The following is a 20,506-nucleotide window of genomic DNA, read 5'->3' on the forward strand; positions in this document are numbered from 1 at the left end:
ATCGAAGAGGCAACGCGGCTCCTGCAGAAGTGACAGAAATATCTGCTTTTCCCTTTCGCTCTCAAATCGCACCCCATTTTTAAAAATCGGCTGTGTTAATCATACTCTGTTTTGACCTCTCCCACTTACCCCTCCCGAACAGTCCCGTTCTTTCTCCCTTGTTAAGAACTGAGATTCTGATGGTACAAAATGGGAATGCCTAAAAGGACATGCAACGCACTGATGCACTTCAGTTTCTATGGAGATGTTCTGTGAAGGAAAGCTACGTGGCAGGGACTTGTCCTAGTCAGCAGCTGCTGACATTCTTGAGTTTATGTCAGGTTAGCTGTTCTGAAGCGTACATTAGTATAAAACTGAGTATAAAACTGATGGGCACAAACCAAAATACGAACCAAAGTTCGTCACAAACGGGGCCTTTTTTGGGTTCGCGAATTGGCGGTTCGTCAGAGCTCATTTCTGACAAACCGCAACGAACCGGTATGATGTTTAGAGCGGTTTGTATGGTTTGTTTTTCAGTTCGTCACTGCAGACAGCCTGGCGCTGATCAATCTGTTACCTAGGCAACGGGGGATGGGCTTTCTGCAGACCTTCTGCAGCCCTGGAAGTGACGAACCAATGAACCAAATGAACAGATTTGCTCACCGGCAAGTTCATGGCGGTTCATGGTTCGTGAAACAGGGTGAACCACAAACTGCAACGAACCACCATTTTCCTGGTTCATGCCTGCCTCTAGTTATTAAACAATCAGAAAATGCTATAATGTCCCAGTTTACAGCAGTGAGGTTATTTCTAGTTTTGAGTGTTGCATCCAGTTATTGTCATAGGGCTGATTTATACATTCTGAAGCCCAGAATACTGTGTCTTAGAAGTGAGCATATGAAATACCTTCCCATGTGCAATATAACATGACATTCATTGTGCCCACCAGCATCTGATTCCTGGGTAGTGTGATTCGCAGAATTGTGTGTAAAGGTACAGATGCCTATGCCCTGCATATGTGGGTCAGTGGTAGAGTACAAGCTTTGTTTGCATAAAATCTCCAGTTCAGTTCCTGGTATCTCCAGTTAAAGGGCTCTCAACTAGTTGGTCTGTCTGTTTGACACCGTGAAGCGGTTGCTAGCCAGAATGGGTAACATTAGGCTAGATGGATCGTTAGTTTGAATCAATACATGGCAGCATCAGATGGTTCATATATTATGCCGAATGTGCATCGGGAGGAAAATGGTGTGTAGTACTATACCCATCAAGGGTATAGTATTTTTGGTACTGAATTTAGAAGAACTGGGTGACTGGACAAAAAAAAATAACCTTCCACATTTAAAAAAAGTTGCTTACGTTGGGAAACTTCAACATGAATATGAAGTGGTTTAGTAGAGAACGAAACAGTATGAGCAGGTTGGGAAATGCTGGTATGGGATAGAATACCAGATCCAACAGAACAGAGCATGTTTTGAACCAGCAGAAAAATTTCTGACACAGTCTAGAAATTGAGCCTTAGATGTTATATATAAAAAAACATGGTGGGGCTTGGCTCCAACCTGTCTAGAAATGACATGGAAGCTCTTTTCTCTCGTCCATGTTGTGTAGAGATTCTCTGTCATTGGTCAGTGAGCAATATCTGCACTTTCTACATAAGTGAGAGGGTTGAACCTTGATGCTGTGAGAGAATCAAGGCCAGAGGTGTAATCTCTCAGCCCTCCCAGTAAGATGAACTTTTGCCACCAGTTTTAGTAATGGTCAAGATTGTTGGTTTTAATAGACTGATTAATGGAACATAAGCATTCAGCTGTGAGTAGGTAAGATGCTGACGTTATCTATACTCAGGGTGGCCCTTTCAGTACCTGAAAAAGTGAGCCTCTTAGCCAAAATACGGGCAGGCAGTTTAAAGTGGAATGGATAGGCGGTGGTGGGGATTATTGGCACAACTGCTTGCAAGTGAGAAAGGTGGACTGTAAATTACTTTAAATAAATAAATGTCCTACTGTCACCCCATGGGCGCCTAACAACATTGAGGCAAGCAGACTTCATGCTGAGAAATATCTTGGGATAGTCCTACTTGAAGCCAGCTGGGTGACCTTGGCTCAGTCACAGCTTCTCGGAGCTCTCTCAGCCCCACCCACCTCACAGGGTGATTGTCATGAGGATAATAACACACTTTGTAAACAGCTCTGCATGGGCATTAAGTTGTTCTGAAGGGTGGTATATAAATTGAATTTTATTATTATTATTATTATTATTATTATTATTATTATTATTAGTCGGAAGTAGTTATCTGATAACAGGAATTTTAGCTGAAGTGACATCAAGTAGGTGTGTGAGTGCTATACAGTTTGCCTGACTATTAAGACTATTAGAGATCAGTGCTTATCAGAGAGGGAGTACCCCATTCGTCCAGTATCCTTTTTAAAACTTCGAAACTGTTTACACCCAGAAAGAGTCTTTGCTTCTTAATTGTCAAATGTTCTGAATTCACAGAGCTGCATTAGTAGCTGAAGGTCAGTTTATGGAACTGGGGAAAGGCCGTGGCTCAATGGTAGGACATCGGCTTTGCATGCAGAAGGTCCCCGGTTCAATCCCCAGAACTTTCTGTCCTGTCAGATAGCAAGTGATGTGAAAGACCTTGACCTGACACATGGGTAAGCTTCTACCAATTAGAGAAGATAATAGTGACCTTGATAGGGCAATGATCTGATTGGTGGCAATGAGCCAAAGATACTCTTGATCTCTGAGTCAAAGAGGGAGGGATCACCTATAATTGGATACCACTGAGATATTTCCCATAGTACATATACTATGAGAGCCAGTTTGGTGTAGTGCCAGTTTGAGAGCCAGTTTGGTGTAGTGTTTAAGAGTGCAGGACTCTAATCTGGAGAGCTGGGTTTGATTCTCCACTCCTCCACCTGAAGCTGGCTAGGTGACCTTGGGTCAGTCACAGCTCTCTCAGAGCTCTCTCAGGCCCACCCACCTCACAGGGTGTTTTGTTGCAGGGATAATAATGACATACTTTGTAAACCGCTCTGAGTGGGCATTAAGTCATCCTGAAGGAGCAGTATATAAATTGAATGTTATTATTGCTATTATTATTACTACTTCAGCCTCTATTCAGCATGGTTTCTACTGATGCCATGTCCCCACCCTCCTTAGCTTTGTATGGTTTTCCTCCTTTCTCTTTTTCCTCTGTTTAGCTATTTTTTTTATACAGACTCCTAAATTTGTTCCTTTTTTCTCATTTAATAATTAGGCATGGATGGCGTACAAGGGGTGTTTGCTGGTTATCTCCAAACCAATGAAAGCCAAAAGAATGAACAAAAAAGCAAACACACAATCTACTTAGTTCAGGGATTTTTTTTTTGGTATGGAGGAACATTCAGTTCTGTGGGCCCCCACCTGCAGTCTGATGTGGTATAGCCCAGACAGAGTTGCCATCTAAGTGAGAAATAATTGCAGCAATATCTCAGAGCAGTTAATCTTCTCTTTCAGTTTCTACACCTCATCATGTTCTCCTTGGCTTGTTGGTATAATGTATTCCCCCACCCTCACCCACACACATATATTCATTTTTTCCCCTTTGACTTGCTTCCCATCGAAATCCTAGGTCTATAGAGCATTTGGGTATTTTACAGTGCAATCCTAAAAGGAGCTACGCCAGTCTAAGCCCATTGAAATCAAAGGGCTTAGACTGGCATAACTGCGCTTAGGATTGCACTGTCAGTCTCAATTCCTAGCAGTTCCTTACTAGAGGCTAGAAAAAGACACCTTTCCGCATTGCCATCCATTCACTAGCACATCTGAAACAGCTTTGTTATCTATTTATCGCAAACGCACGCCAGAACTGGGAGAGACATTCAAAAGCACTTCGAGTGGCATATGCGAAATCTGCCAGGCTTATCTCTTCTCCATGGCTTTAAACAGGGCCTTCCCCGTCCAGGTTAAAATCTCCCTTTGCAGAGCTAGATGTTTGCTTTTAAAGGGTAAAAAAATAAAGGCAGGCTAATCATGCTGCTGAAGTCTTTGCTCCACCTGAAGCCTCTCTCTCGTCTGGCATTGTGGAATGCACGTAGCCCCCGAACATATCTGGGCACGTAGCCCCCGAACATATCTTTTAAGCTCACCCCTGAAAAACGGAGCATCCCTACATATCCGGAGTGCTCACTTCCCTGGTGAAGGAGGACAAGTCGCCCTCAACTCCCCACCCCTGCATTGTTCCGCTATAGGTCTAAATGCACTTTCACACACTATGAGTCTAAATGCATTCGGCACAGCCAAATTCTCGGTTCAAATCGGGGAGGCTCAGGCTGGCATCTAGGCTATGCTGAGCACCCTTCATACTTAGTTTTATAACCTGGAGAAAGTGGGGTTTGGGGAGGGAAAGGACCTTGGCATGGCTTGATTCCATAGAGTCCACCCCAAAAGTAGCCAAAAGTAGCCATTTTCTCCAGGTGAACTGATCTCTGTGGCCTGGAGACCAGTTGTAATTCCAGGAGATCTCCAGCCACTAACTGGAGGCTGGCAACCCTATACTTCACTTAGGGTGCCAAAACCCGTTTGGCTGTCTCTGGTTTCACAAGCGCACCCTCAGCACAGCTAAAATGCACATATATGGAGCAAGACAAGGCTGGCCGAGGCTGTTATGCAATCAAAAACATCATTCAAATCGGAGGCCACACAGCGAGGCAAGGCCTTCTCAAATGACCTTCTCTCAGCCAAGCAGGTGGGACGCTCCACCCCTCCACGGAGTTGCCTTAGGCCAGCCCAGCACAAGGTCATAGAATCATAGGGTTGGAAGGGACCTGTAGGGTCATCTAATCCAACCCCCTGCACAATGCAGGAAATTCACAACTACCTTCCCCCGCTTGCGCGCACACCAGTGACCCTTGCTCCACGCCCAGAAGATGGCAAAATACCATCAGGCACCCTAGCCAAACCGGTCAGGTGCTTTGACCTGAAAATCTGGCTGCTATCCTTCCTGCGTGCAGCCTCTGCTAGAAGAGTCCAGCTACAAGCATCTGTTTGCTCCTCCGGTTCTTTTTAAACTGTCAGGTGAGACTGTGGATGGAAACCATAACACAGCATTGATGGCACTAATGTGCAGCAGGGCAAGAAGAGCCCCCTTTTTTTGCAAATGGGACAGCGAGACACCAGCGGCAGCAACGCTTTCTGGAAGATTAAAGCTGGCTCCACATAAGCATCCAGTCCAAAATCTCTTAAAACAAGATTGCAAAATTATACAAAAACCCCAGTTCATTGGCAAGTGCGCAAAGCAGAGACCGCCCCTGGGTGCATGGGCTAGGGATGCCAGCTCCAGGTTAGGAAATTCCTGGAGATTGGGCAGTGGACCCCGGGAAGGGCAGAGTTTAGGGAGGGGTGGGACCTCAGCAGGATATAATGCCATAGAGTCCAAGGCAGCCATTTTCTTCAGGAGATAGCCGAAGGTGAGTAGCCCTGTTTGTCTGTCTATAGCACAAGAAAAGAGCAAAAAATCCAGTAGCACCTGTAAGGCTAACAAAATTGGTGGTAGGGGATGAGCTTTCATGAGCCACAGCTCACTTCTTCAGATTCAGCTAAGGTTGCCAGCCTCCAGGTAGTGGCTGGAGTTCTCCCGGAATTACAACTGGTCTCCAGGCCACAGAGATCAGCTCACCTGGAGAAAATGGCTACTTTGGGAGGTGGACTCTATGGAATTATGCCATGTCAAGGTCCTTTCCCTCCCCAAATCCCACTTTCTCCAGGTTTCACTCCCCCAGATCTCCAGGAATTTCCCAACTTGGAGCTGACAACACTAAGCTAGACTCACATTCAAGCTGTATCTAAAGAAGTGAGCTGCGGCTCACACAAGCTCATTTTCTCCAGGGGAACTGATGGCTGCCAGCCTCCAGGCGGTGGCTGGAGATCTCCCGGAATTATAACTGATCTCCAGGCCATAGAAATCAGTTCCCCTGGAGAAAATGGCTATTTTGGAGGGTAGACTCTATAGCATTATACCCTGCTGAGGTCCCTCCCCTCTCCAAACCACGCCCTTCCCAGGTGCAACCCCCGCAAATATCCAAGATTTTCCCAACCTGGAGCTGGCAACCCGACGGTAGCTCGAAAATAATGAAGGGAGGACTCCAGGCCCCACCTAGAGGTTAACAACAACCACAACGAAGGGGGGGTTCCCTGGACTAGCAGAACTACTGTATACACACAACCAGGGGAAAAGCACAATTACAAAATGTGTAAGTTTTATAAACATGCAGAGTGCAAAAACCAATGGTTTGAATATATACACTATCTATTCAATCAATGGTCGTGTGTATACAGTAGTCCCACCTGGAGGTTGGCAACGCCACGACCTCGCTCCTTTCCGCGCTCCGCTGTCTCATTCCTTGCGCGTTCAACCTAGCCCCGCCGCCAGAGAGACGACGGAATTGGCCACTAGGAAGCCGACTTCTCCAGTCTCTAGCCAATAAGGCGGCAAGGAGGCGGGCCGACAGGGCCCAGCTGAGTTCGGCTGCCTCTGTGTAGTGGCGGGTTGCTAGCCGCGCTCTCTCCCCGCCCGGTCTCTACAGGAGACGCCGATCCAGCCGCAGGAGGGGGACGGGGGGCGGGAATTTCCCATCATGCTTTCGGCCGAGGAGGAGGAGGCGGCGGCGGGGGGGCGCGCCTGAGGTGAAGAGAAGAATGACCCCCGGCGCAGGGCCAGGCCCCTGAGAACAAAGCGGGGGGCAGCCGCGCTGGAGGCCCCGGCGCGGACGGGAGTCTGTGGCACATAGACAGGCGCCCCCCCACCCCCCCATCTAAGCTCCTGTCATCGTCTGAACACCTTCGACGGGGGAGAAGGAAAAAAGGACGGCGCCTTGCCCTGAGGTATGTGGAGAAAGAGAGGCTAAAGAGACCAGACCTCATGACTAGCTTCCCTGGCTTCGAACCATCTTTTTCAAGTTCCTCCTGCATGCCGATGTGTGGATTTATTCCCTAAATCCTGGTGTAGGCTAACGCCGCATAACAGTGCAGGTCTTGCAAAGCCCCACAAGGTTGGTTCTTAAGATAGGGGGTGGGTCTGGCTAGTAACTGTAATGGCTAGAAAAGGACTGGCTGCCTTGAGGTTGGGAAAGAGCAAGAGGTCCAGTAGCACCTATAAGACTCACAAAATGAGTGGTAGGGGGTGAGCTTTTGTGAGCCACAGCTCACTTCTTCAGTATCTGAACCTATAAGACTCACAAAATTAGTGGTAGGAGATGAGCTTTCATGATCCACAGCTCACTTCTTCAGATCTGAACCTATAAGACTCACAAAATGAGTGGTAGGAGATGAGCTTTTGTGAGCCACAGCTCACTTCTTCAGATCAGAAGAAGTGAGCTGTGGCTCACAAAAGCTCATCCCCTACCACTAATTTTGTTAGTCTTACAAGTGCTACTGGACTCTTGCTCTTTTCCACTGCTGCAGACAGTCTAACACGGCTACCCATCTTGATATTGGGAGAATCTTTAGTTGCCGTTTCTTTTCTGTTCCCAGGCAGAGAATTCTGGTGAAATAAGGAGCAGTGTTCCTCTCTGCACCTTTCCAGTGCTGCAGGAATCTAGAAAAAGGTAAGAGATGCTCCCATTTTTATCTGTCTGGTATCTCTTCTGTCTGCTGGCTTGCCATTGAATTGCTACAGGACTTTTTATATCATACTCAAGATATTTTATGTTATACTTCCATGATTAGCTTGAAGCGTGCTACTGTTTGGGAGGTCTTGTATACTCAGGAGTGTATGGTTTGTAATGACTCCTCTTAAGAATGTGACTCTTTTTGATGTCTCTGTTCTTGAAATATGTGAATGCTCATAAAGGCAATTATTCTTAATCTGTGTATTCATAATATATATGTCTGCAGAGTTGAAGGGAAAAACTTGTTTTTTAGGTTGTAGAATCACCTTACACAGGTGAGAAGGGCATGAACCTTCTTCCCAAACCTTATGTATGTTTTCACCGTCCGTTCTGTTGTTACTTAAGCCAGCATAAAACATATGTGATATATCATAATGATTCTATAACTAGGTTAGGAAGGTATCTCTACAAGCATTATGCATAAATGTGATCATCAGCATATATCGCAAGACTTGCTACAGGGTCAATGTGGTACCTTACATCAGATTTTACTGCTGTCAGAGACTCCCATCAAAACACAATTACACGTCATTCTTGTACTTCAGATCAGTGCTCCTCACAAAGGTACTCAAACTTGGGCTACAGAGGAGAAGGTAGAAATTAATACAAAACTGAAAAAGAAATTGCAGCTATGCACATTTTCCTGTTTTGTCAAGTGATCCTAAAACCTTATAAGCCTGTCTATAGTTCACAGTTTTCATTCTGTCCTAACTGGGAGGAATCTATATATCTGTAGTACTAACTGCATGTTTATTTGATAAACCTGCTATGTGCTGCCTAGTTGTTGGCCTCACCCATATCACTGAGGTGAGCGTTTGTCGTTTCCACAGAGAGTTTCTTGTTTATTTTTCCTGGGCCAAGGCATTTGCCATCATGTATAGGGAAGTAGATATGTGAACAGTTTTGTTATAGGTAACTAAGCAAGGATAGTCTGTTGGAATTGGACATGGATTGCCTTTTAGAGAATCAACTCATTGCCCCAGAATAGCTGAATCTGCTTGCGTAATATTGGAGTGTAGAATGGTGGTGTAACTGAACTGCATAATTTAGCTAAACTGAATAATAATGTGTCTGGTCTTGGAAGAGTACCCAGTATTTAGCACTGTGGTCCCATGTGCCGTATGCTTTCTGAAAGTCTAAAAACTCTGTTCCTTTACCATGTGGGTTTTCCTGGCATTCTGTCCTCAAATGGAAACAATGGGGTGGGGGGCAGTGTGATCCATTACTTTCTGGGCTGTGCCCTCCTGCTAGAGATGTTGAACCATAGAGGGGATAGGTCTGTAAAACTGGTTCAGCATGAGAGTATGAAAGGATTCGGGTCAAATTAGAGGATGTGTTTGAGATGTGTGAATTGTCTCACAATGTGTCTGTGTTAACTAAACTGCAACTGAAGGTGGCTTTCTAGTTTCAGTGGAGGAGTCTCCGAGAAAATGGTTACTTACCTCTTTGTATATTCAGAATTGTTCGTGGGGATCCTGTATCTTTTCCCCTGTTGAGTATGGAGAGTAGTTTTTGTTTGAACAAAAAGGGATAAGCATCTCTTTACTCAGAGGAGTTAGCCGTGTTAGCCCTCCTTCCCTCTCTTTCCCCCTCCTCTTCTGTATCTGCCCAGTTTTGATCAGGCATCTGACGAAGAGAACTTGATTCTCGAAAGCTTATGCTATAATAAAATTGGTTAGTCTTAAAGGTGCTACTGGACTCTTTGATTTTGCATCTCTTTACTAGTTGCTTTCCCATTCTCAGTCACAGCCTTTGTTCCTTTTTTAGTTTCGAAAAGAAAACACCAGGCGAGAAAAAGAGAATTTTCTTTATATCAAATGTGGTTTTTTTCACAAGGAGTGCAGATTGTTACCATCTAGCCTTCATTTTGGTTGGCCTTTCTCTTTCTCCCTCCATCTTAAGGAACCTGCTTATTTGAGCTAGTCACCGGGAACCAAGAAACAGAGGTTTCTAGTCATGAACAGCTTCAAACTAGCAGAAGGCGTGGAACCGCTCTTTATTCTCACCATACTCCCTGGACAGTAGCAGCTCCAGGGAAAATCCAAAAGAGTCCAGTAGCACCTTTAAGACGAACCAATTTTATTGTAGCATAAGCTTTCGCTACAATTGTAGCTTATGCTACAATAAAATTGGTTAGTCTTAAAGGTGCTACTGGACTCTTTTGGATTTTGCTGCTACAGACTAACACGGCTAACTCCTCTGGATCTATGACCAGGGAAAATCCAGATACTGTCCTGCACCTAGCTTTCCGGTTGCTAATCAAGGCCTCCTTGGAATTAAAATGTTTCCTACAAAGACACTCAATGATGTAATTTTGACTGTTGGGATTTTCCTGCCTAAACTTCTACTCAGTGATATAACCAAGACAGCCTTCAGCATACCTCCTTGACTCCTTATTTGTCCTCATGTAGAATTATTACCAGGACCCAAAAGTTGCCCCTTTCAGCCTGTCTGTTGACTCACCTGGCCTTTTCTCTGCTCTTCAAGTATGTAAAGATTCTTTTGTTTTAAATTCAGGCCTCTGGTCCTATAACCGGAACCAGGAGCTGGAATCCTGGCAAGCCTGCTTGAATTTCCGAGGACCACCTCTTTCCTGCGAGCAACATGGTTCTCCGGACAGCCACCTTGTGTGTCTTCACTGTTTCCCCCTATTTGGTTTTACCTTTTTGATTCTTTGCTGCCTGAATGCCTGGACCCCACTTTGGTATTTGGACCTCTGTTTGGACCTCTTAAGGGTTTTGGTTAGTTAATCCCCAGCTTCACACTCTTACGTTCCCTCTCTGGCCTCACCCTTCAAGAATGAAAAACATTGTACAGTTCAATTGTGTACTGTTAGAATATTCACATCTTAACATGGGCATTCTACTGTCTTGCAGTATGATCAATGTTATCATGAGGACTGCTTGGATTAGCTAATTATTTCCCTCAGTAAACTGTCTCTGACTTCACCGTGCCCAGAGTCTCAGTACTCCTTGCAAATTTGTAACTTTGTTAGCCGATGACTTTATCATGGTTTGCATGTGTCCCTGCCAAGGCTGGGTGCGTTTTTTTAAAGACGGGGGCAGAATGTAAGACAGTAGGTCCTTTGGCACCGCAGAAAGAAGGTAGCTTCCTTATGCTTAGGTTATCCTAGCGTGAATTTGGACTGAAGTTCACAAATACACGCGTTCCCCTATACCACGTATGGTAACAGCTGTTACTAAATCATTGCCTGTAATCCAATGACATTCATCCAGTGAATGTGCCTGTTGTGAAAGAACTGCCATTTCAAGTCCCTTACATTACTGAAGCAAATTACTTGCAAATGGCAGTTTTTCTCCCACAGATGTATTTATGGCTGTTGAGAGCATTGTGTACAATGTGCTTGTGTGTCAAAAGCATCAATTTGTTATTCTCTGTGACATCACTGGAGACCAGGCACAGATATTCCTCACAGAAATTTCCCCTGTCCCCCGGTACATTCTTTATCACAAGACAAGAAATGCGTGAAGCATTTTCTGGGGCCAACATGAGAAAATAAACTATGTGGACAGTGCTATCCGTATGTAGATTGCATTTAATGCTTCTGTTCGGTAGGCAATCTTTGAATACTGTAATGTGCCCTGGAGGGGTTGGACATGTACAGTATGAATGCTTGAGAGGTTTTTAAAAACATCTTTGTGAGTATGTCCTAAGCACAAGTTGTGTATCCAGAATTGTGGCCACTCTTGTTTAGACAAGCTGTGTCAGTGTAGGGAGCTGAGTACATCATGACCTGTAGAATTGCTCCTCTTTGATTAGATTCAGCAAGAATGTAGAAAAAAAATGAGTCATATTTCTGTTGTAGCCTTTTCTGACAATAAAATCTTTTACCAAGGTCATTTGGCTTCATTCCATGCGTCAAGAATAGCTTTATCATAGGGTAATTTCTTCTAAAAGGCAGTTTGGTTTGAATTTTTATGTAACAACTGTGAGCACTTCTCCTGAAGTTCCTTCAAAAAGCTACGTGCAAGTTTTCTTTCAATTAAAACAAAACCTCCTTATTATTGAATAGGATTTGCCGCGTTTTAGTTTCCAAGTCATCTCCTTTGGCAATTTCAAAGATTAAGCTCCTTGAGTCAAGTTTTGAGAGTCAGTTTTCGGTATTCTCTCACCATCTGTGAGATGCACAGGTATGCCTAACTTACCCTGTTCCTCTGTCATCACTTAACTGCAAGTAAAATATCATAACTTCAGTCATAAAAAACCAGATAAAGATTAAATAATGGAAATGTCACGATTCATTGATGAGTCAAATTTTATGTATTGCAAACAAACTCTACTGAAAATCATTTTGCTATATGCAGTGACATATTTGAGACAGTACTACTTTGTCAACTTAGTCCTTTGACTAAATGTAAAATTCGTCAGTAGTAGAACAGCGAGAGAGAGGGGTAGGAATCATAGGATATTCATGGTCCGAGGAAGGGAAGGAATGTTATAAGCAGGGACCTGCAAGAATCGCAGATGGAGGTCGTGTCTTCCCCTGCCCCTTGCTAGGCCGTCCACTTGTCCCTCCGCATACGGAGCTTCTGCCTCTCTGGCAAGTACAGTGGTAGTAGCTTCAGCTCTCCCCTTCTATTCTCCATCTGCCCCACAACCAGCCAGCCAAGGCTTTGACTTGTGTGGTGTGGAATACGATCCCTTGTAAGCTCGCCATTCATTGACCAGCCTGCTCGCTGTGGCACTACCGCTGCCGTCTCCGTCTGCCTTGCTGATGGGAAGGGTGGTGGTGGTGGAGAATCCTGCTCCCCTCTTCCCTTCCTGCCCCCGTCTGTCTAGCTGAAGCGGCTGTGGGAAGCAACTCCTGGTCCTCCTTCTCACTCGCCATTTGCACTGCTGACTCAGTGGCAGGGGAGGAACAGCAGCTTCTGCTCCCCCTACCTGACCCCGTACCCTGCCTGGCTCAGTTGGGGACAGGGTGGGACAGCAGGTACAGTGGCTCCTTCTGGCCTGAAAAGGAGAAGCAGCACTGGAGGGTTGTCACTGCTGGCAGTGCCAGTCTCTGAGCCGGCACCAACCGCGTGAACTCAGCCAGCTACTGCTCGTCTTCGCCACCTCCTCAAGGTAATTGTACATTGTCTATATAAGAGCAGATAATGTTCCTTTCTTGGAGGGGGATTTATCCCTCCTCCTCTTTTTGTTTTCACATTTTTCTGCAAACTTGGAGGGGGGTGATCCTCCCTGGTTTGTAGGAAATGGTTCTTGTTTGTACCTGACGGCATTCTTTGTGTGTATGAATCCACACAGGGGCCAGGTTCAGAATTAGCTGCAGGATGAAAAATGAAAAGGTGCTGTGCCCTGTCCCCGAAAAGAATATTTTTGAGCCTCGCGTTCTCAGACGCACTTCAGTCGGTGTCTTCCTTCCTCTTTTCATATTTGTCTGTTCAACCTGAATGGCTAGATTTCAAGTAAGCTGAGCCTGGTGGAGGCCCCAGAACTATGCTAGGGTTTCTTCAGAATAGTGTATTTGGGGAGATACAGTTCACCACGATCCCTTTATCATGTCATTCGTGTGTGTCATTCCATCTCTCTCGCCTGTGTTTCTACAGTGTCCTGCCTTCTGGCGCATCATGAAGAGTGCCCGTGGCAGCAGTTCCTCTTTCCAGTGCGCAAGTTCCAGTGGTGTTGATCTTAGCCTTACAGGTCTACCTATGCAAGTGCTTCAGCGTCCAAGCAGCGCCTCTCCAGGCAAGCCCATTACTCGCTCCATTTCCGTCATCACAGAAAACAAGCCAAAACGGAATATCCTAGTGAGTATTAGCGGTGGAAGGCTTGTTTTCCTCTGTAATTTATATGGTATATTTTTCTTCCACATAAATATTTTCATTTAAGAATGGCCTTTAACTTGGTGTGTTGCGTTGCAAGTGCTTTATCACTGTTTGGAATAGAGGCGGCTCAGGAGTAGCCTAAGAGAGAGAGTATCAGTTTATAATGCAAGAATTTTTAACTTGGAAAAGTCTCCAGAACTAAATCAGCCCTCCATAGGAGGGCTTTTCTGGATTTATTTGTGGTAAGGGAACTTCGAAAGTAACTCACTAAATTACAAGGATGTGTTGAGATTTAGTAATTCAGATTCCATTGTTAGAGCAGAAAACTGCAATTGTGTATTACAGTTCTTTGACCTGCCATAAGGAAACAATGGGATATTATGGAACTCATCAGTTAACATGCAGGAAAATGATGGAATAAATAATTGCTTCTGGGGAAGAAATTTGAGAGGGCATCTGGTTTAACTAGATCTCTGAGGATATAGCTTGGAGCCTTGTGCTACATTCTCCTTTCCAGGAGACTGGAGGATCAGAGTTTTACAATGACTTCTACTTTCCCCCAAACCTTTTGCCCCCATCCTCTTTTTAATTTCTTTCTTTCTTTCAAGACAATTCCAACACCCAAAGTCATCTCACATCTTTATATGATCGCTGTAATCTGCTCCATAGACGGTGATAGGTGAATGTATAACGTGCTGCTATGTTTCTATTTTTGATAGCTGTATTTACATGGTGCTAATATATGTTTTAAATGAATGATATGTATTATTTATATTTTTAATGGCTACTGCTGGTGATTCTGTAGTGTGCTTTAAATTGTTGTGATCCGCCCTGAGCTCACTTGGTTGGGGAGGGCGGACTATAAATTTAAGTAAGTAAGTAAGTAAATAAATAAATAAATAATAAAAATACAACATAGTATCAACATGGATAATTGCTCGATACAAATTGACTAACAATAACAGAAAAAAACCTGCATGTACAAACTACTGAATCCATAGAAACTCTCAGCATTACTAAACAAACATTTAAAGCTCTCGTATGTCAAGAAAACCTCATATCCCATCCTCCAGGTCAAAAAGAGCAAAATGAAAGGTTGCTATCTAATTCATGTTTAGGGAGAAGCCAATTCAACCTAACTGTGTGTTCCAAGTTATTTTGAAATGTGTAGACAATTGGGATTCATTATGAAAAGAAGTAATTTAGATCATGAATAAGTATTTAAATAATTGGGTAAATATGAGGAGATAATATGTGCTTTATTCAGTAGATATATTCTCACTTGGAAGGGGGGAAGGCATCTTAGCATGGGTGTTTCCTACCAATCAGTCAGGGCGGCAGATGTTAATTCCAAGCTTCTTGTCTCCAGTGGATCACCCTGCTCCCCAGTTCATTTCCTGCCTAGAAGAGGAGCACAGCCTCGTTGAGGAGATTTGCTAATTGTAATTATTCCAAAACCTACTCCTGGATTTTGAGCCTCTCTCTTCAAAAGTAACCTATTGCTTTCTCCACCATCTGCCTTCCTCTCCCTTTAACAAGAGAGGGGGGAAAGGAAAGCAAAAGTAAGAGAACGGCAGTGTTAACATGGCCGTAATGGAGGCAAAGGCAGCAACGGGGCATATACAGCTGAAGACGCCTTACTCTCACTAGGATAGAGATTCCCTTTGGTCGCAAAGCTGGGAAGCAGGGATCAGACCCTCCACTCCCCTCAGACGCCGCTGTCACTACACCACTATGAATATGCAATAGGAAATGCAGGCTAGGGGAGAGCGGTGCAAGATGCCAGCGCCAAGGAAGAGGATCTTTTCTGGTAGGAAAATCCCTGCAATGAAGGAGAGCAGAACAGCATTGGCTTGCTGCTGGCATCTGCCACAATCTGACCTGGTATGTCTCCCTGAGGCACAAAATGCACACATGGGAAGGAGCTTAAGGGCTCAGGGGCTTCACAGCAACTCAGTGAATGCCCCCACCTCCATGTAGCAAGACTGCTATGGAAAGCAAGGTAGGGGAGTTTACATTGCTGCTGGCAGGTGCAGTGCCAGTATCCTCTAGAGGGAGGATGCTTGTGCCTTAAGCACAATTCTGATTGTAGAATACAAGGTCAGGGAAGGTTCTGCTAAGGATACCAGGCAAGGAGAGCAAGGAAACAGTCCTATGGATCACCTCCCTTTGCACTCTTAACAGATATAGAAGCGATACTCCCAGGTCCAGGTTGGGCCAGGAACCTTTCTTCCAAGACAACTCCAACACCTATAGCAAGCCAGTTGCATCAGCTGTGTCACAGCTTATTGGTCCTCCTCCCCACAAGTTGTGGATAGAGGCTGTGGACTGAAGGCACTTGATACAGCAATCCTGCTGAAGCTAAGCCGGTCTGGATCTGAGACCACCTGGAAACTCTGTGAATTGCCAAATCCTGGCTTTCAGGAAGACACAGCGGCATGATACGCAGTGCCCTTTAGACACCACAGCGGAATAGGTCTCTGTATCTCTGCAGTCCTCAGACCGGGGCAGGCGATTTTTGATCCAGAAACTCCCTGAACAATCCATGAAATATTAGCAATTCTGGAGGGAGAGACCCGAGTTCCTTGGCAAAGGCTCTGTGCCACAGTCGTCTTCTCTCTGTGATATTCTCACCCATTCAATGGGAACCTTGGAGAGCTGTCCCCACAAGCAGTCACTGCTATCCAGGGCTCTGCCCCTGTTCCAGTCACTTCTCCCAGAGCCTTCTCGTGGTCTTGGCGGCCTTCCTCTGTCAGCATGTTAGGCACATCCATCCTTATATTAACAAGTGTCTAGTTCACCTGCTTCTGGACTCATTTTAGAGATGTCGCCATCTTAATCTAGGACCTAAAATTATGCCTTTTTCTTATCAAGAATAGAGAACTCTCTGAACCCTTTTCAACAGAGTCTTTGTAAGTTGCATGCAGCAGGCTCTCTAAAGAGGCACTTGGTAGGTAGGTAGGTGATAAATAAATAAATAATTCCAGGTCTTGATGCCATGCTGGGTGACCCCGGTGACCCCAGTTTTTCCTGCCTTAACAGGAGATCAGAGAGAGAGGATTGTCAGGTTCTGTATTTTGTCTTCTTGTCAACAGAAAAGGAGACGGCAGTCCAAACTGAACAAGCTCTCCAGGGGAATCTTCGTCAGCAGATTCTGGTGTAGGTAACTACGGTTGCCAGCCTCAAGCCAGGTGAAGAGTAAACTGCGTGTGTGTCAGTGCAACCAAGAGGTCCCAAGTCCTTGGCCAGATGAAGAACATCAGCCTATTGGGGTTCAGGCCTCTACCTGGTCCTCTTCTTTTTTCCTGGCTGAACATTCCCATGGGCAGACCAGGACAAATATTATGAGCAGTAACCATGTTGCTCCGCAGTAGATGAGCAAACTTTCAGTCCAGTAGCACCTTATACACTAGTTCCCTGTGTATAAGCTTTCAAGAGTCGAGCTCCCTTTGTCAGGTACAAGTATCCCTACTAATGTCTGACAAAGAGAGCTTGACTCATGAAAGCTTACACCCTGGAAACTATTGGACTCAAACCGTATAATGGACAAGGCACTTATAAGTAAAGCAGGGAGACACCAAGTTGCCCTACTCCAAGAAGAATCCTCTAATTCTGATCTGGTTAAAAGAGATCCTAAGACCAATAAAATCCACAGGCCAGCTATAGCCCACTAAGCCGTTGGACTCATTTCTCCTCTACAGTTCTGTCATCATTTGTTAGACCTATGCTTAGTATACCCTAAGTTCTCTCCTTGCAGTAGGAATTTGTTTAAAGTAATTGCTTGTGCCCTATGCAGGCAGGGAGTGAATTGATTGCCCATCCTGCATTCTCTAAACAAGTTTCCTGTGTCCAGATAACCATTCCTGCCCCATTTAATTTAGAATTAATACAAATAACTTCTCTGGTCTTCAAGAGATGCTGTTGTGAAGACTGCATATGATCCTGTTGGCTCCAGCGGCTCTGCCATTCAAACTTCCTTGCAAGCCCCCTCTGTGCTATTGTCTTTTAGGTGTCCTTCCTTTTAGCTGTGACCTCATCACACAGAGTTTTAGAGCTAGGAGCCTTATAGACAAGGTGGAGCCTTACAGAGAACATGGATCCTTATGTCTTCTGTTAGGACAGGCCATCCTTGGAACAGACCGATACTTCTGCAAAGTTGATTTTTCCTCTCATTGCTCTAAGGAAATTTCTTCCTCACTCCCCTTAACATTAACCACCACGCTAACAGGTAGAAGTGGGGATTTGAGAAAGATGCAGAGGTTATTTCTCAAGATAATAATGTCATCCAGGAAAGCCAGTTTTCTCTTCAGATTCCACCTTTCCAAGATGCTAAGAAGGTCTCCGGATTGACACTGAGCAGATAGCTCAGGCAACGTGCTGCCCTTGTCTGTCACACGCTGACCTTCCAGCTGCGGAAGGAAAAGCTCTGCCTTTCCGTCTGTAGGGCTGCAACTACTGCAGTCTTTGTCACCAGCACCTCAGCTTAGGAAACTGGTACAGCCACCACCTGGGTGTCTTCATCTACTGTGGTTTGACTTAAAATACCTTTGCCTCGGATGTTTGCAGCCTTGGCAGATGGGTCTTCTTACTAGTCAATATATTGTCGAAGGCTTTCACGGCCGGAGAACGATGGTTGTTGTGGGTTTTCCGGGCTGTATTGCCGTGGTCTTGGCATTGTAGCTCCTGACGTTTCACCAGCAGCTGTGGCTGGCATCTTCAGAGGTGTAGCACCAAAAGACAGAGATCTCTCAGTGTCAGTGTGGAAAAGAACCTCCATATGCAAAAGAACCTCCTCAGGATACAGTGAAGCCTCCCGCCATTAGCATTCCACACCCTGGGAAACTCTTACAGGATGACTCAGCTCAACCCCACCCCTCCTGAGTAGATATAAATGACCTGCCAACATCTTTTCCACACTGTGACACTGAGAGATCTCTGTCTTTTGGTGCTACACCTCTGAAGATGCCAGCCACAGCTGCTGGCGAAACGTCAGGAACTACAATGCCAAGACCACGGCTATACAGCCCGGAAAATCCACAACAACCTTCTTACTAGTTGTTCAGACAAAATATGTCAGCCATTCCCACCCGAGGTGGGAGCAACTGCTTTTGTACATCCAGTGCTAAGATGCCCACCCCCTCAGAGTGAGAAAGTAACATTAGAAGTACCTTCTACTGTGAGGAAAGGATGGCATTTTACCCCACCCTGAATTAAGAGAGGAAACAATTGAGGGGGGACTCTATGCTCATTATGTTGTTAATTATTGTCCTGTTTTCTTGCTTGTTATCTGCTCTGGTCAGAGTTGGGCACTGTTCACTTGGCATGTGTGCCTCTCCATAGTTTCACTCTCAGAGTTGTAGAAGTTTTTTTTTTATACAGTTCAGGGAACACCTGAGATGAAGAGTAGGAGATAGGACTATTGGAGATGGTCCTATCATTGGACCTATCATCAGTCCTGTCACCAATGGAGATAGGAAGTTTGGAATTTAAGACCTGTCTTAATGATTTAGACCTGTCTCCTTGATGGATTGGTGGGAATTCTCTATGTCTCAGAGTAGAAGGAACCATCACAGTAACTCCAACATTCCAATTTTGTATCTCCTTTTTCTCTGTTGATTTATATAAAAGTGTCACCTTTGTCCTGTCTTTTTAAAAAATGCAACCGGTAGCTAAGGAGCACCAGCAGACACATCCTTTAACTTGCCGTCCAGACGAATTTGTTGTCCTGAGATTTGTTAAGACAGCGCCATCATTTTAGAGGTTCTTTTAGTGTCTAGGTGAAAAGAAGTTCTTTGTCCCTGAAGATTCCTAGCGGTAACCAATCCTCTGTCTTGAAATATTGTTGGCATGTTCTCTTCTGTGTTTACTAGGAAGATGCAGGGTTTGGCAACTCCAGAGCTATGAACAATTTGAGAAGATCCAACAGTACAACTCAGGTTAATCAGCAAGTGAATGGTGCCTTCAAGTGAGTCCTAAATAAATTCCGTGCTGAAAATTAAGACGGCCTGAACTAGCGCAGAGAACCTTACGGAGCCTAATAGGCCTCCCTTTCAGAGTTCTTATTGGGACTATCCTCGAGGCCTTCCTTCGTGCTGTGGAAACCTAATCATAGTGTGTGGGGTGAATGGGTTCTTGTCTTGCGCTGTAGTTTGGACAGATGCTTTCTGGAAAGTGTCCAAGAAACATAGTCTTTCGTGACTCTAGATTAATTCTGTGATTTTTGCTTCTCAGCAGTGCAGAACAGCATGGAGATTTTCTGACTTTGTTTGATAGCAGCTCAGGTGGAAGAAAGAAATTAGCAAGCCTGAGCAAAGTTCCCCCAGAAAAGAAAACCACATGGAATATTCTGGTAAGTGCATATCAGGAAGGGCACAGCAGGAGGACTTGTTAGGATCAGCCCTAACATTTAGTCCTTTAGCCATCGATTCCTAAGGAGGACAACTCCGTGGATATATTTGGGATCTTTTCAGTTTTATGTCATAATCTCATACCATCATTACACCGCTTTCTCTCCATTTGAATTGTAATTGGCTTACTAACGGAGTAGCCTTTTTGGACACTTGAAAAAAGTTAAGAATTATAAAATGATTCATGTCTTGTGTGTTTTCTCAGACTGTCCATTGAAGAAACGGGGTGGTGGCTTAGTCATAGAATGCCTGTTTTTCATATGGAAGGTTACAGGTTCAGTCCCTGGAAGTTAAAATGATCTCAGACAGCAGATACTGGAAAAGACTGCCTGCCGGAGACCTGTAGAGATCCACTGGCAGGGTTAACAGTGCTGAGCAAAGCGGACCGACGCCCTGATCCTTTGCAAGGCAGCTCAGATATATATAACACGTTCAAACTTGTCTGCCGGTTAGGATTGGCATTGGAAGACTTCAGTTGTGCACCTCCACTTGCTGAAGTAGTATGAGTAGCAACCAAAGAGAGACTTTTTTTGTGGTGGACACTAGGCTGTGGAATGCCATCCCCACAACCTGTTAAGTTTTAGGTAGGTAAAGGTAAAGGGAGTCCCCTGTGCAAGCACTGAGTCATTACTGACCCATGGGGCGATGTCGCATCACGACGTTTTCTTGGCAGACTTTT

At 44.9% G+C, this 20,506-nt stretch overlaps 1 protein-coding gene across 8 annotated transcripts in view; it reads left to right on the forward strand.

Moving 5' to 3' along the window:
• The first annotated feature begins 6,516 nt into the window (after positions 1 to 6,516).
• CEP131 (centrosomal protein 131) overlaps positions 6,517 to 20,506 on the forward strand; it is a 52,846-nt gene continuing 38,856 nt past the window's right edge. For 5 of the 8 annotated variants that reach the window (XM_054977016.1, XM_054977018.1, XM_054977020.1 and 2 more), the window contains exons 1-5: positions 6,517 to 6,846; positions 7,495 to 7,568; positions 13,202 to 13,402; positions 19,291 to 19,385; positions 19,652 to 19,769. In XM_054977016.1, coding sequence (XP_054832991.1) covers positions 13,223 to 13,402; positions 19,291 to 19,385; positions 19,652 to 19,769 — 393 coding nt within the window. In that variant the 5' untranslated portion in view covers positions 6,517 to 6,846; positions 7,495 to 7,568; positions 13,202 to 13,222. Of the gene's footprint in view, positions 6,847 to 7,494; positions 7,569 to 13,201; positions 13,403 to 14,028; positions 14,100 to 16,550; positions 16,612 to 19,290; positions 19,386 to 19,651; positions 19,770 to 20,506 lie in introns of those variants that run through there. The other 3 variants (XM_054977017.1, XM_054977022.1, XM_054977023.1) reach the window with 3 other exon arrangements.

Source organism: Eublepharis macularius, chromosome 4 (assembly GCF_028583425.1).
Source record: "Eublepharis macularius isolate TG4126 chromosome 4, MPM_Emac_v1.0, whole genome shotgun sequence".
NCBI classification, from domain to species: Eukaryota; Metazoa; Chordata; class Lepidosauria; order Squamata; family Eublepharidae; genus Eublepharis; species Eublepharis macularius.